The 15060-nt window shown below is 50.7% G+C and overlaps 1 protein-coding gene across 1 annotated transcript; it reads right to left on the reverse strand.

Annotated features, from left to right (window-relative positions):
* Positions 1-3356: 3356 nt before the first annotated feature.
* On the reverse strand, positions 3357-14234 carry LOC126929584 (ral-GDS-related protein-like). The gene is made up of 13 exons (XM_050746010.1): positions 14090-14234; positions 13549-13659; positions 11287-11459; positions 9717-9910; positions 9284-9600; positions 8299-8514; positions 7822-7925; positions 7260-7329; positions 5625-5699; positions 5073-5147; positions 4461-4484; positions 3989-4110; positions 3357-3474 (listed from the first exon to the last, which is right to left on the reverse strand). Exons 1-13 carry the CDS (start codon positions 14228-14230, stop codon positions 3357-3359), a joined length of 1740 nt encoding a protein of 579 aa, XP_050601967.1. The 5' UTR covers positions 14231-14234.
* Between the last annotated feature and the right edge of the window lie 826 nt (positions 14235-15060).

A 15060-nucleotide genomic window follows, 5' to 3' on the forward strand; every position in this document is an offset into this window, starting at 1 on the left:
GAAAAGAACTACAGGTTTCATTCCTCTCATGGAATATGTAACTTTATACCTGTTTCCAATCTCTGACCATGCCCCAGCTTTGAACCCCAACCCGTGATAAGAACAGTTATGCTTACTAGTTCTATGAAATAAGATTTTTAGATTTCACCTGAGTGAGACAACGTGATGTTTGTCTTTCTCTCCGTAGTTTATTTCTTTTTTCTTTTTTGCTTTATTTATGTATTTATTTTTTTGAGATAGTGTCTGGCTCTGGTTGCTCAGGCTGGAGTGTAGGGGTGCGATCTTGGCTCACTCCCACCTCAGCCTCCCGAGTAGCTGGGACTTTTGAGAAATGTCTCTTCAGGTTCATTGCCCAACTTTGGCTGGGATACTTGGTTTTGCATGTTTTGCTTCTTAGTAGCATTAGTTTCTCGTGCATACCATGTAACAACCTCTTTCAGATAAATGATTCCTCATCATGCCCCCTCTATATGAAGAATGCCTTCTCATTATTAATTACTTCATTGCTCCCTTTACCATTCTGTAATTCTTGAGGTTTTTTGTTTTTGTTTTTGTTTTGTTTTTTTTCCCCACGTGTTGAGTTTTCCTTTTGTTAGCAGCGATTTTGGGTCAGGCCAGAAAGAAAAATCACAATTTTGATGCATTTCATTGATTTTGAGTATATTTTCCATATATTTCCTAACTGTTTTTTCTTTTTGCAACCTAGGAGCATAGATTAAGTTGCCCTGATCTTCCACTCACTCTGTGTTTTCCTGTAGGAGTTTTATGCTTTTGGGTCTTGTGTTTAGGTTTTCATTTATTTCGAGTTGGTATTTGTGTATTGTGTAACATAAGGGTCCTATTTCATTCTTTTTCATGTGGATATCCAGTATTTTCAGATTCATTAATTGAACAGACCTCCCACTCCTCATTGCGTCATCCAGACATTCTCTTGAAAACAGTGTGTTGACTCCATACAGATGTACATTTAGGTTCTGTTATGTCTGCATGGTTTCACTGTTAGGCCACTGCAATAGTCTTTGGATGAGTAGATCTTTTCCATGTAATTTGAAATTGAACAGTGTGAGGCCTCCAAACAAGGTTGTATTTCCTAGGATTGCTTTGCATGTTTAGAGTCTATGGTAGTTCCATGTGAATTTTTAGCTATGTATAGTTACATTTCATGATAAGTTTGGTTCATACTGCATGTCCAGAATGAGGGGTGCAATGGGGATATTGCAGTACTTTTATCCCTTTATCTGTGCATGAACAGGTAGGTTGATTGGATGCCTTCGCTATTGTGCATAGTGATTCAGTCGCCATAGGAAGGCTGATATCTCTTCAACATAACAGATTCCATGTGATTTCTGTGTGTAACCAGTGGTGGGATTGCTAGGTGAATGGGTAGTTGTAAAATGTTTAAGATACCTTCAACTGTTCCGCTTCGTATGTATAGTAATGTACATTCTCACCAATAGTGTATAAAATCTCTTTTTCTGCACTTCTACATTGGCCACTGCCTGTGAATGTATGGGTTTTTTGTTGTTTTTGGTAAGTTTCATTCTAATTAGAGTGAGAGGTATCTGAGTGTGGTTTGCACTTAGACATTTGTGTGAGGATTAGTGAAACTGAGCAACTTCTCTGTGACCTGTCAGTCAATTCCCTGATTACTTTTCAGATGTGCCTGTTCAGGTTCTTTGCCCAGTTTTAGCTTGGGTATTAGGTTGTGTTCATTTTCCGAGTTAGAGTAGTGTTAGTTTGTCATGCATGTTAGATTGCAACCCCTTTCACAGATATGATTCTGCTGAACTTTCTTTCAATCTGTAGGATGTCTTCTTTTTTTATTATTATTATACTTTATGTTCTAGGGTACATGTGCACAACATGCAGGTTTGTTGCATATGTATACATATGCCATGTTGATGTGCTGCACCTATTAACTCGTCACTTACATTAGGTATATCTCCTATTCTATCCCTCCCCCAACCCCCGAACCTACCACAGGCCCCAGTGTGCGATATTCCCCTTCCTGTGTCCAAGTGCACTGTTCAATTCCCACCTATGAGTGAGAACATGCGGTGTTTGGTTTTCTGTTCTTGCAATAGTTTGCTGAGAATGATGGTTTCCACCTGCATCCATGTCCCTACAAAGGACATGAACTCATCAGGATGCCTTCTTTAATGGTTCGTTGTTTCTCTTTCCCATGCGGAAGCTCTAAGATAATGTATAGTCCCATGTGTTTGTGTTCACATTTGCTAGCAGTGATTTTTGTGTCCCATCCAAAAAGAACAAAAAATAAGAAAGAAAAAGTATTGCCAAATCAATTGCATGGTCTAAGGGTTTGTTGCCATAGATAATTTTTGCTTTTGTTTTCTTTCTTTTTTGCAAACTGCATGCATAGATACAAGTTTTGCTGAAATAAACTCCCACTTTTCTTATAGGAGCTTTGTGGCTCCAGGACTGGATTTAAGTGTTTTATTTTGTGCTGATTTGGGGGTATTATATTTCAGACCCTGAAATGTTGATTTCTTTGACTTGTTTTTGTCTGATATACCACAGTGGGGCTTGTGTTCAAATTAAGCTGTGGGACATCCTTTAGATACTGGGTTCAAACAATTCTCTCCTTCCTTGATGTTCCCTTAGGGGAGAGGTGGCAGAAAGTCTGGGAAGATCCATAGTGGGAAAAGTTTATCTGTATTTCCTGGAGACTCATGGCCAGCTCCCTTCTGCACAGGACTTCTGGAGAAGGCCAGCCCTACCGATTGCTTAAATACCTCCTATCTCCAGCCCTTCAGTAAATATTTAAGTGATTCATTAAATATTTACAACTTAAAAAAGTAGAGTAACCCGGTGGAACTTGAATTTAACTAGAATTTAAGTTTGAGAGTAACTGGTCAGTAGAACAAGTGACATAGATTGGGTGACATACTGTGGTTTTTAAGTGTTTTTTAGTTTGTTTGTTTTATTTTTTGTTTTCCTTAAACAGAGTTAGCAATAATTAATTTGAATAAAGAAGAAAAACATTGAACAGTTGGCAGGCGTAATGCAAACGCTATTCCATGACTTGTTCAGCCATAGCCTCAATGTGACATGCTAGACTATGAATCCTAAAGACTGGTATACGGTTACTGCACTGGAGTTACTGTTCTCATTCCAACACTATAGAACATTCTGAGTAGTGTTTTAAAATTTTATTTTAACGAAATTTAAGGAAAAAACCCGTTACTTACACACTAAATAAAATAAACATAAAATGGTTTCCCGCCTGACATGCAAAAGTCCCATGGCCTGATCCTGGCCAGCAGGAGCAGCTGGTGTTGAGGAGTGGGGTCAAGATGTAGCTGAGCTGCCAGCCACCTAGATGTGGTTTCCTGGTGTCACGGCCTGGGTGAAGGATGATGCAGAGCTGGTGTTCTGGCCAGCATCCCAGTGCGGCCCCAGCCACTGCAGGATGTTTCCAGCCTACTGGGATTCGGGCTCCAGCTGACAGGACAACTTATGGCTGCAGGACAGAGAGGCAGCTGTGAGGCCACCATGAGCCACACATCAGGTCCCCTCTCATTGCCTGACCAGCTGGAATCCTGGGTCCCCAGCAGTCCCCATGCAACAGGGCTTGATGCTGATGGTGGAGTCATGGCCATAGGCTCTCTGCTGCTGTCCACAGGAGAGCCTCCTCTAGGCCAGGTGGGGTGGCTGACACCTGTACTGTCAGTACTTTGGGAGGCTGAGGTGGGTGGATTGCTTGAGGCCAGGAGTTTGAGACCAGCCTGGACATCATCGTGAAACCCCACCTGTACCAGAACAACAACAGGAGAACAACCGGACATGGTGGTGGATAGCAGTAATCCCAGCTGCTTGGAGGCTGAGGAAGGGCTTGAGCCCAGGAGGCAGATGTTGCAGTGAGCAGAGATGGTGACACTGCAGTGCAGCCTGGGCGACAGAGCCAGACCACGTTAAAAAAAAAATGGAGAGCTTTCTCCCACCCTCTGCCCATCTCCCAGGCCCTCACCTCTCCTTGTCACTGAGCTGCTCCATTCTTGAGAAACAAGTGACAAATTTCTCCAGAGGCTGAAGCCTGTAATTCATGGCAGCCACTTGGAGTAGCTGCAATTCCTGCAGAACTCGGACCTCCTAGAGACAGAGGACAGGATGCTGACAGGGCCTGGGTGGAAGACACTGAGGGGACCTTTGGCAGGCAGGGAGAAGGGGCTGGTCCCTGGGGCCGTTCTCTGAGGGGGCCCCATGCAGCCCCCAGCCTGTTCTCAGAGTTGGATGTAAATAGGCCCTCCTGCAGGAATTGGTCTTTCATTCCAGTGCCTTTCCCACTTTCTCCACTGGGATAGGTCTCCTCCTCCTGTGTGTGTCAAACCCTCCCAGTAAACCTAAGATGTAGAGGATGGAGCCAGGGAGTGTCCTGTCCAGGGTGGACTGTGACGTCCACATCCCCAACCTCATCCAACGTGAATGTCCCAGCTGCTCACCTTTCTCCTCTTGTTGGTGTTGCCCTGGAAGTCAGATAGAGCCCATCAGAAAGGTCCCTGGCCCACAATAGCCCCACCCCATCCCTTCCCATGCTGCATTACTGCCAGGGCCACCAGGGTCAGGGGATGTGCACATGACACAACGTGAACCTGCCTCAGGCTCCGGGCTCTAGGGCAGTGGGCATGGGAGCTGAGGCTCAGGGACCTTCTGCCCCAACCCTTGAGATGACAGACAGAGAAACTGAGGTCTCCCTTAGAAAGAAAGTGCTCAGTTACCCTGGAATTGCCTGCCCTTGGAAAGGCTCAATTTCACCCTCCTATTATGGGACTACCCTAGGGAGAGGCTGAGTCCAGCTCAGCCCACACCTCAGCAGCGCTGCAGTCAGGCAGCTCTGCAGCTTCACCTCAGGGATAGGGACTGGTGACTGCCATGGAGCCTCTGTCAGTCAGAGGTAATGAGATGGGCCTGACACTCCCACCCACAGGAGCAGCTGTGAGGCTCTCAGGAGAGGAGGTTTTCCAAGGGCTAAGATCTAAGGGCTCCTTCCAGGCCCCTGTCCTCCCAAGCCTCAGGATCCTGGTTCCCAACCAGGCTGCCCCAGGGTCACTCACATCCAGATCGTCCGGGATGGCTGAATCCAACCTGTGTAACTCAGTCAGAAAATCCCCCAGGAAGGGGACCACGCCCTGTGCCATGGAGGGGTGGGGAGGTGGGAGGGGTAGTGGTGATGAGTATTGACCCTCAGGTGCTTGCCCAAGGCCCTGTCCCATGAAATCCCATCAGCCCCTGTGTCCCAGAACCCCCGTCCCCAGGTCTCCCAGTTGTAGCAGCCGAAGACCCTCAGCTGCCTTTCCCAATTCCCTGCCTCCTCTATTCCAGCTGACCTCCAAGTCTGGCAATCACTCCTAGTTACCTCTATGGTGGGATTTTAACAAGTCACAAGGGCCTGTGGTCCCAGCCTTACCCTAGGGACACTCTGAGTTCTGCTTTCCCAGACCCTTGCTCTGGTCTCTCCAATGGAGGTTTTCCAGGCCCAGTGGCCATAGGAGGGCAGGGCTGGGGAGGAAGCCCCCGCTGTGTTGATATGGAGGCCTCCAGCTGGTGGGGAAAAGAGCCCTGTCCTCTGATCCCCTGCGGTCCCTCCATGCCACAGTCTCACTCACCTCCTTCTGCCTCTGTAGCCTCATCTGGGCTCTCTGGGGGTTCCTCTCCTGGGTGGCCACCTTAAAGCTCCCCGCCTGCCAGGTGTCAGGGACAGGGACAGTGAGGCTCTCCTCCCTTCCCCCAGTTACACCCCAGCCACCCCACACTTGGATCTCCAGGGACTGGCGTGAGTCACCTGGCACAGTGCTCATACCACTGGCCAGCTCCACACTCCCTGTGTGTGTCACCCACTCATGCAGCCGGGCCTCCCTGAGACTGTTTCCTTTCTGTAAAGAGCCATGAAAACCACAGCTACCTCACAGGACCTCCTGAGTACTGTTTCCTGTAGCTGTTGTCATTGTTCTCCCCCTCATCCCTCTGAGGAAGAACCATTCACGAGCACCCTCCAATTGCTTTCTTTTCTTGAACCTCATTTCCACCCTGTGAGGCCTGCACTACAGGCTCAGCATCCCTTCATTTTCCAGATAAGGAAACAGAGACCAAGAGTGGGCAGTGACTCCCCAGGGCCCCAAAAGAGAAGGCACCTCCTCCCCATCCTGGAGGCTCTGTCTCGGCTGCCCTCACCCCATATCCCAGCACCACCACCCATCAGGGTCTTGTTCTTTGGAGTCTCTGAGTGTCTAGGTCTCCAGCCTTGCAGAGTCGTGATGGGAAAGGGACAGGGCATTTTAGGAGACCTGGTTAAGTGGCACCTGCCTATCTGAGCCCCACTGGAGTCTCTGCCACACAAACTGGGTTTGCACCATGCCAAATCCATGGTTTGGCCTCTCCAGTGATCCCCCAGGGGAGTTCCGTGCACAGAACTCTCTTCCTCCACTCAAGATGTGGCCTCCTGAGGCGACATCTCTCACGGACATGGCAGGGTTTTCCAGAATCCTGGGTGGGGTGACATGTTGCCTTCTCATTTGCATGGAGGTTTCTGAGATCTGGTCAGGGAGGATCCCCTAGGAATGCATGGATCCCCCAGATACTTGTCATGAGCATGTGTCACTGCTAATTGGTGAGAATCCTGTGACATGACCATTTTTAGATGTCTGCAAAGGGCAGAGTGGGGAGTCCCAGCAAACACATACATCTGTCCTGAGTTTGCCCATTGGGACCCATAGCTGGGCAGTCTACTGGACTCCCTGGCACATGAGCTTCCTCTGTTGTGGTTCCCTCTTTCCCCCAGTGTGGACTGCAGTCCCTGCCCATGGAGGTGCGCTGCAGACAGAAGCAGCAGCGGAGGCCTGGCTTCCTGAGGATTTGCTGCCAGTTTGAGGAAGAAGGAAAGTCCCACCTACCATGACCACCCCCCAGCCTGGAGAAGCTCCATGCCAGCAGCATGGACCAGCATGGGAGCCAGAGTCCTGCTAATGCTGCAGCTCATCACCCTCACTCAGAAGCCCAGCAGCCATTGCCACATCCCATTTCCAGGGCCTGCTGCCCCCGTGCCCCCACGTGCCCATCGACCCACACACCTCTCCTCCTGTTTGCCCAAAGTAGGCATGGAGGGAATTTTTCAAGTCCACTTTTAGTAGGTAAGTCAAAACATTACAAAATAACCACTGCACACCGGGATCAATGCCCTTCCAAACTCACTCTTTCCTCTGACCCTTAAACACTTGTCCCACATCTCCCAGACTCCACTGTACCTTGATCAGCAGGTCCCTCTTCACTGCAGTGTCTTTTTTGCAGAGTTCTTTTAGATATTTTGAGCTTTTGCTATTGATAGAAGAAAGAAAAAAGGGTAAATTTGGGAATCACGGGGGAGATTTGTGAATTCCAATCCCTTTTGTTTGAAAACCCAGTGAATCTCAGCTTCCTGCGTGAGAGTTTCCAGTGGGGTCGTCTGATGACAAGGGCTCCAGAGGACCAGGGTGGGACTGTCATGCTCCTCCCCTGGCGCATCTCCACTTCACATGAGCCCCTGCGTGTTCACAGTTAGCTTCCAGCTGGACACAGTTCCACTGCTGGGTACAAACACCTGAAAGCCTCCAGTTGGCTCCAGTCTGTTCCTGATGGTTAAAAAACCTTACTCCTGAGTTAGAAATCCTGCCTAGGAGTCCAGGGCAGCTTAGTGACCACACCCACCAGCCCATCCCTGCCTCCAGTGTCCCTGGTCTCCAAGAACCTTTCAGAGTCGTTGAGGGCACATGGGGAGACCTATGGGTCCCTAAGTCAACACTGGTGCTCCCGTGGAGGGAGCCTCCTCACCTGGACACTGCTGCCCACGTCTTGTGTAGCCGATGTATTGGGTTGCTGCGCAGAGCAGAGACGATGGCGTGCACCGCGGAGAAGTTGTTGAGGCGTAGGCACTCCTGGAGAGGGAAGAGTGAGCTGTGAGGTCCAGAGTTGGAGCCCGACCCACTTCAGCCTCAGTCCCCTCTGCTGAGATCTCCCTTCCTGAATGAAGCAGAGGCCCAGGGAGCCTCAGGAGGGTACACCTGGGGCTGAGTGAATGTCACTCATCTAGAAAGATTTCAGTTCAACCCAAGGAAGGTCCCAGGTCAGACGTGAGCAGCCACCACTGGGCCATGGGGGTCAAGGTCAGGGAAGCTGTGGGAAGAAGGGCCTAGGGAATGTGTAGGGCTCAGGCTAGAGATACAGATGCCAATCGTGAAAGCCGATGGAGGAGAAGAGGCAGTTCCCCATTTTTAAGAGAGGGAATCCCAAGGCCCAACCATGGCTTACCCTGGCCACCTTGATCCAGTGCTCCACCACCCTGGCCCTATCCTGGACCCTCATGCTGTGGTCCCCAAGGCAGGAGGTGGTGACACAGTTGGCGAGCCTGTTGAAGTGTGCAATGGTGGCACAAACTGTGGGTGCCACGTGCTCACTCCCCTTCTGATGTCGTTGGCCCCAGATGGAGCCCAAGCATTCGTAGAGCTCCACCTTCTTGAACAGATCCTTTGGGGAAGGAGGAGAGTGTCATGGACACAGCACACCCCAGCTCAGAGTCACCCACAGTCCCAGGCAGGGACTGAGCTCACAGTCATCCACAGTGTCTGGCAGGAACTGAGCTTGAGCTCAGAAAGCTTTAAAATATGCTCCAGACTTGTGGGAGTCCCTGGGTTTGGTTTTCTGCCCACCGAGGGCCCTGAATGCATCATGGCCTAGAACCCAACAAGGGTGGGAAGAGAGAGTGACATTTTCTCCCAAGCCATCCTCATTCCAAGAACTAGAAGGTGGCTCAGGCCTCCCCATCCTGAGGCCTCATCTTCCTCCCATCCCAATCAGCCCTCTACTCCTTCTCTCCCTACTGGTGCAGTTTCCTTGCAGCAGCTGCAACCTTGGGCTCTGTTTGGGTGTCTGCCATAGAATCTAGTATGCATCAGGTACCTAATAAGTGCTGAGGGTAGTGAGGCTCCTGAGCAGCTGGGTGAGTGACCCATGGCCCTGCCTGCCCCTCAGTGGTCACCTGCCCTGTCCTGCTTGAAAGTCCATCCCCTGTTGTTCAGTCTGCACAGTCACCCTGTGCAGCTGGCACGGGTCATTTCCCATCTCTGCTGTCCACATGCAGACAGGGAAGGCTTGTGGGTGAGGAAACTCATCCAGATCCCATGGTTGGTAAGCAGTGGGGCTGAAACTGGACCCAGGGCATTGGCCGCTCCTCAGAGACAGGCTGGCCTGAGACAGCTGGTGCCAGAGGCACAGCCTGCGAAGCCCAGCTGCTCACCGCATCCATAAGGGTCAGCTGCTCTGCCAGCAGCCTGGGAGGGAAGGTCGTGATGTCCGGCAGCTCCTCAGTGTGTTGGCTCTGGACAGTCCCGGGACAGGGACAGGGGGACTCTGGGGCTGACTGTGGCTCCAGCACTGTTCCTGGAGGGGGCCCTTCCCCTGGTGCTGGTGCTGATGCTGAATGTAGATATCCTGGTGCATCCAGGGCTACAGGTGACTCTGGCTCTAGAGCAGGCCGCAGGTCCGCCAGCAGTGGTGGTGCTGGCTCCAGGGCCAGCATTGTTAATGCATGTTGCCCAGGAGGTGAAGCAGGATCTGGAAAAGGTCACCATTCCAGTCACTCTTCACTGGGATTTCCAAGTATAGAAATGCCTGGATGGAATTTAAGGGAATTATAGCCCCAAAACACCACCCCCGGAAAGTCTTCTCACCATCTGGCTTGGCCTCCTTGGGCTCCGGAAGCACCAACTGGCCTAGGACAATTTCCTGATGGTCCTCCACGCCCAGTCCAGGCCAGGCGAAGGTCCTGAAGGCCAGCTTTATCCAGAAAGATGACCGTTGCAGGGCCTGGCAGCAAACTGAAGTGTTTTCAGGGGGCCAGGTGAACAAAATGGAGGTGGTGGTGCTGGTGATGAGTGGACAGCTGAGTCAGAGGCCTGGCCTTCTCCCACACAACCCCCAGGGCACCCTTGCGTGGTTCTGGGTCCCTGGCCTCTTGCTGCCTGTGTAGAGGACAGCCCCACCCTACCCCAAGCCATCAGTGCTGTCCTGGATGGGGCAGACCTGGCCATGCAACAGGGCTCTACAGACCCTTGTGTGCCCCGGCGTCCCACTGACATTCTCTTTCCAATGGCCCTGGAGCACAGCACTGTGCACCTGGGCACTCAAGACTTCAGCTCCAGGCAGATTTGTGAGCAGCTTGCTCATCAAAGCTCCAGCTTTGGTTCCCCTGGTCCTGGGGTTAGGAGGGTAGGGGCAGATGTTGGGTGGAGGAGGACAGGGAGAGCTGGGAAGCCACAGTGGTGGGGATGGCTCTCTCAGTGGCCACTTGTGACCCCAGCCTCACCTCTCCTTTGCAAGGGACCTAAGTCTTCATTTACAGAACTCACTATTTGCCCCTTGCAGGGGAAGTCCCCAGATGTCAGCCTTGTTGTGGGAATTATAAGACATATGAACCCCAGAGCTCCTTTAGTCTCTCCCCAGCCAGAGTCCACATATTTCCCCCCATGTTTTGTGGGTGAAGAGGCCCTTCAGAACCCTAAATCCCCCCAGTTTATACTTGTTGGGCTCCGTCATTCTAGTCAGGATCTGGGAGGATGCCACCATATGTAGAGGAGGCCATGAGGGTTTCCCCTCTAACATTCTGTAGATATGATTTGTTTATTCTGTCTACTGTGAGCACCTGACTCTGAGTAGAATTGAGGCCCAGGGATTGTCATCTGCCTTGTTTATGAAATTAGGCCAAGTCACAAGAAGAACGATGCACAAATGAGGTGTTTTGTATGTATGTGTTGAATGAGTGAACCCCAACCATTGGAGAACCCAGTGAGCCTCTCCAGATGTCTGAGTGGGCCTGTGGCTCCTTTTTCAGCATGAAGGGACCCCTCTTCTGTCTGTGTCAAGGAGAAAGTCCAGCCAGAAGGAAACTCAGACATCCTTTAGCAATGCCATTGCAGACTTGCTTTCTATGTGCCTTTCCAAACAGCAAGAGAGATGGGCCATTGAGACAGAATGCTGAGAGCTGCTTCAGTGAGGGGGAAGAGAAAAAGAATAAACATGAATCACAGCACCCACAGCAGATTGTCCAGAGTTTTAGGCTCTAGGGACCCCTTTGTTTGCTGTGTCTTAGATCAATCAGTCCCTACAAGAACCCTGTGAGGTTCATGTTCTCACTACTCCCTGTTCCACAGGAGCCAACTGAGGCTCCAAGAGGTGCATCTTCAAGACACAGCCAGTAGGGGACAGAGGCACCTCCATGCCTTGGAGGGGATGGACACTCACCTTCTAACCAGTAGTTCCAAAAAGTGTGGCACGGTGATAAAGTCCCAGGAGGGACCCAGGCAGGTGGCATAGGAGGAGATGGGTTTAGTTAGAAAGGCTGGAACCAGGGACTCCAACAGCTTCTCCCCTGTGCTGGGCTGGAAAGTTGGCATCCTGCAGATCTCATTTCCATACTAGGGGGACAAGGAGGGACATGGGAGTCAGTGTAACACCATGAACCCCCAGAGGATCGGGATCTGGAACTCACACCAAAAAGCACCAACCCTTCAGGGACTTGTGCATGTGGAGACCCTGGGTGCCCATGGTGAAAAGGGTTCTAGGCTTTCAAAGTAAAATTGCATGTGAGGATGGAGAAGGAGAAAATGATTCATGCCTTCAAGGCATCGGCACGGTGAATGTCAGCTGTGGGGCAATAGCACCCTCTGTATCAACAGCCTGCATGAAGAGCATCATCCCTGCAATCCTCAAAAATCACCCTCATGGTGGAGAAGAGGAGACACGGGCTTTTGGATGTCAGATGCTTGCTCAGCAGCACCCAGGTCAGAAGAGAGCACCTTCCACAGGGAGGACTGGATGAAATTCCCTCTAGGCCACCTGAGGCTCCACTTCTGATATGGAGTGGAAGGGCCTGGGGAGGTCTCATCCCCTCCTTATTTTAGTGACAGCACACCAGACAAGATGCTCTAGAAGAACCCTTTGACTTAAAGGGATATGATTGTTTTTGTTCTTTAACATGAATGTGAGTCTGGAGAAACAGCTACGGCCATCCCAGCCCTGGCCAAGGGGAAAATGCCGGAAGACTCTAGGGTGGGAGGAAGCACATCCCAAGGCCCAGGATCTGCCAGGCGACTCATGGAAGAGAAAACACAGGCAGGTACTGAAGCTGTAAAAGGTTACGGAAATGTATGTTTGAAACTGGAAATGAAACAAGGTAATTTTCTCTGCCACACAGACAGCAGATTGGCAAAAAGTTAAGAACATGTTAGTATTCAGGGGAGGTTGCGTTCAAAGAAGCAGCTACCTTCAGAGGCTGCTGGTGACCCTGTGAGCAGCTGGAGCCCTTTTGGAAAGTCAGCTGGCTAGAGCTGTTGAAACTTGCTATCTGCACATCCTTTCACCCAGATTTCCCTTTCCCGGGTGTGTGTCTTCCGCAGGGGATTTGTGTATTTTATGGGTTGAATTGTGTCCCCTCCCCCAAATGTAACTGTTTCTATTCTCAACCCCAGAGACTCAGAATGTGACTGTGTTTGGACACAGAGTTCTCCAAGAGGTAATTCAGGAGAAGTGAGTTCATTAGGGTGGCCCCTAAGTTAATATGCCTGGGGTTCTTACAAGGAGAGGTGGTCAGCGCACAGAGAAGTTCAAGAGAAGACCCTGTGCTGACCGAGATAGAAGTCAGCCATCTCCACGGCAAGGAGAGAGGCCCAGACAAACCACGCCAGGCTGACAGCTTGACATTGGGCTTCCAGTCTCCAGAACTGTGAGGAACCAGATTTCTGTGGTTAAGCCCTTCAGTCAGCGTGCATGTTATGGCAGCCCCGGGAAACTGCTCCAGCCTATTAGGACACACATGGGATTATGCTCCCTGTAGAAAGGCTGCCTAGAAAGGACATTTTATCACGACAGGCTCCACCAGCACTGAGAGGCTGACCCACTGTGGAACATGGCCTCCCTTAAGCAATATTACAGTGACATGCGTGGGTACAGCTCCTGCCTGGTGGGTCTGCAGGGATGTGTTCTGTGAGATGACACTTTACACACAGATGCATAGAGTAGCTTCACCTTCTTTTGTTGTAATCACCACCCCCCCAACTTGTTTGTGTAGAAGTGTTGGATTTTAAATCCTGGAGGAGGTCTGGCAGGGCAGAGGAGCTGCCGGTTGCCAGACGTACAATTAGGGTGGGGAGTTAAAATGGTAACAGTATGAGTATGTTGCTACAGTGTTACCATTGTACCCAATTCTTGTAGCAACATGCTGAGATACTCCTGGCATAGCAGAAAGTGAAAACAGAAGGATTTTCTCTGATCTTCCTCTGATAGGTGAAAGGGACTTTGCCTGTAACCAAGTTGCCACTGGGGACTAATGGCAGCCAGATTCATTTGGGAGAGGACAGTGGCTCACTCAAGTGTGAAAGCCCTAGAACAGAGCCTAGGGAGTCCCCATATTCGTGTTTGAGTCCTGGTTTTTCTGGAGTCCCTGAAAAAACCACCCTGGTTTTCTGGAGTCCCTGTCTGTGGAGACCCTTCTTTGCCCAATCTCACCCCAGACCAGCACTGGCCGTGGTTGGTAGCAGGGGGCCCCTGCCCTTCTTTGAAGAAGGTGGAGAAATGGAATCCATCCAACAGCTCCTGCTTGATCTGCTGTGTGGAGCTCTGCAAAGAGAGTGAGCCAGGCGAAGACGTGTCAGTGTCCTGCCTGGCTGACCCCATACTGGGATACCCCATTAGAACTCCTCCCTGGCGCCCCCTTCCCCAACAGGATTTGGCACACAGGAGCATCTGCGTAGACCTCCAGCCAGAGAAGGTTGAGGTCTCCAGCAGATGACAGGTTGAGGTCTTGGGATTCAGATCTGAGCAGACAAACTGTGTCCTCGACACTCACCTTCCCATCCTGAAGGCATGGCCTGGGCTGTGAACCTGACATACTGACCAGGCTCCAAACCCCCAACAACCTACCTGCTCCTGTCCAGGGAGGGCCCCTCTTCTCCTGTTTCCCCCAAACACATGGGGAGGGGCTCAGCGCTGCCCTGATGGACACAGCTGAGGCCTGGCCTGGATGGGCCTGCCCTGGGTCCTGTGTTACCTGTGGGTGCCTTCTGGCAAACGGCCAGGGGCGTCGAGGGTGAGGGTTGAACCAATGTCTATATTCTCGAGAAAGACTCTCGTTTTGGCCTCTTCTGCGATGAGGAGGTCGACAGCACGTCGGGACACAGCAAGAGAACATGTTGTTCTCTCCAGTGTCGACTACCAACTGAGCTGGAAATGGGGCTGTGTGTATAATATGGGTGCCTAGTTACCAGAATTCTAAGTTCTGTTGGGGTCTGTCAGCAAGGAAGTGAGGTCACATCTTGTAGGTTCCATCCTGTAAGCTCCTCCTTTCCATAAGACCTACTCAAGGCCTCATTGGGCTTCTGGCCGCTCACCCTCCCCTGTCAACTCCTTACCTTTCACCATTATGCCAAAGTGTGCCCCTTCAGCACCTTGGGAAGACCTGGATGTAACCAGGGTCCCAGTTTTAAGGAGACAGTTCTGGGTCAAACAACCTTTATCTTAGCAGTTGTGAGACCCTAGAGAACTCCTTTGGTGTATTGGGGCCTTCCCAGCACGCACAATGGGGGTTATGCTAGCATCTCCTTCCTAGGGAACTCATGAGGTGTGTTTGAGATACATCTTATAAAACTCATGATGTGATGTTCCCTGTAGATATTGCACACACTTACAGATGGAAGAAATACCAGAAGCGTTGAGAGGTAGCATGCAATACAACTCCAGTGGGCCTGGGGTCCACAGTGTGGTCTCAGGAGAAGACACTTTTGCTCTGGGCCTCCTCTTTCATGCTGCACCAGTAGAGGTTGAGATTAAATGAAATTCAGACATCCTCCTCCTCTGACATTTCACCTTCCAGTGCCTTCCCATTTTATTTAGACCCAGACCCTGTGCCCCATCTCAGCTGAGGGTGGGCAGCATCCACAAAGACAGCACTGAGGGCTTAGTGACTCCCTTCTGAATGATGGAATAGGACACACATGATGGAACGCACTTCTGGGGTAGTTC

Source organism: Macaca thibetana, chromosome 10 (genome assembly GCF_024542745.1).
Source record: "Macaca thibetana thibetana isolate TM-01 chromosome 10, ASM2454274v1, whole genome shotgun sequence".
Taxonomy (NCBI): domain Eukaryota; kingdom Metazoa; phylum Chordata; class Mammalia; order Primates; family Cercopithecidae; genus Macaca; species Macaca thibetana.

Excerpts from the sequence above, each read along its gene's own strand:
- LOC126929584 (XM_050746010.1), bottom strand. The coding sequence starts at position 14,230 with ATGTTCTCTTGCTGTGTCCCGACGTGCTGTCGACCTCCTCATCGCAGA. Across the intron at positions 9,911-11,286 it reads TTGGAACTACTGGTTAGAAG|CACCACCACCTCCATTTTGT; the intron begins GTGAGTGTCCAT and ends ACTCATCACCAG. Across the intron at positions 8,515-9,283 it reads AGCTGACCCTTATGGATGCG|GATCTGTTCAAGAAGGTGGA; the intron begins GTGAGCAGCTGG and ends CCTTCCCCAAAG.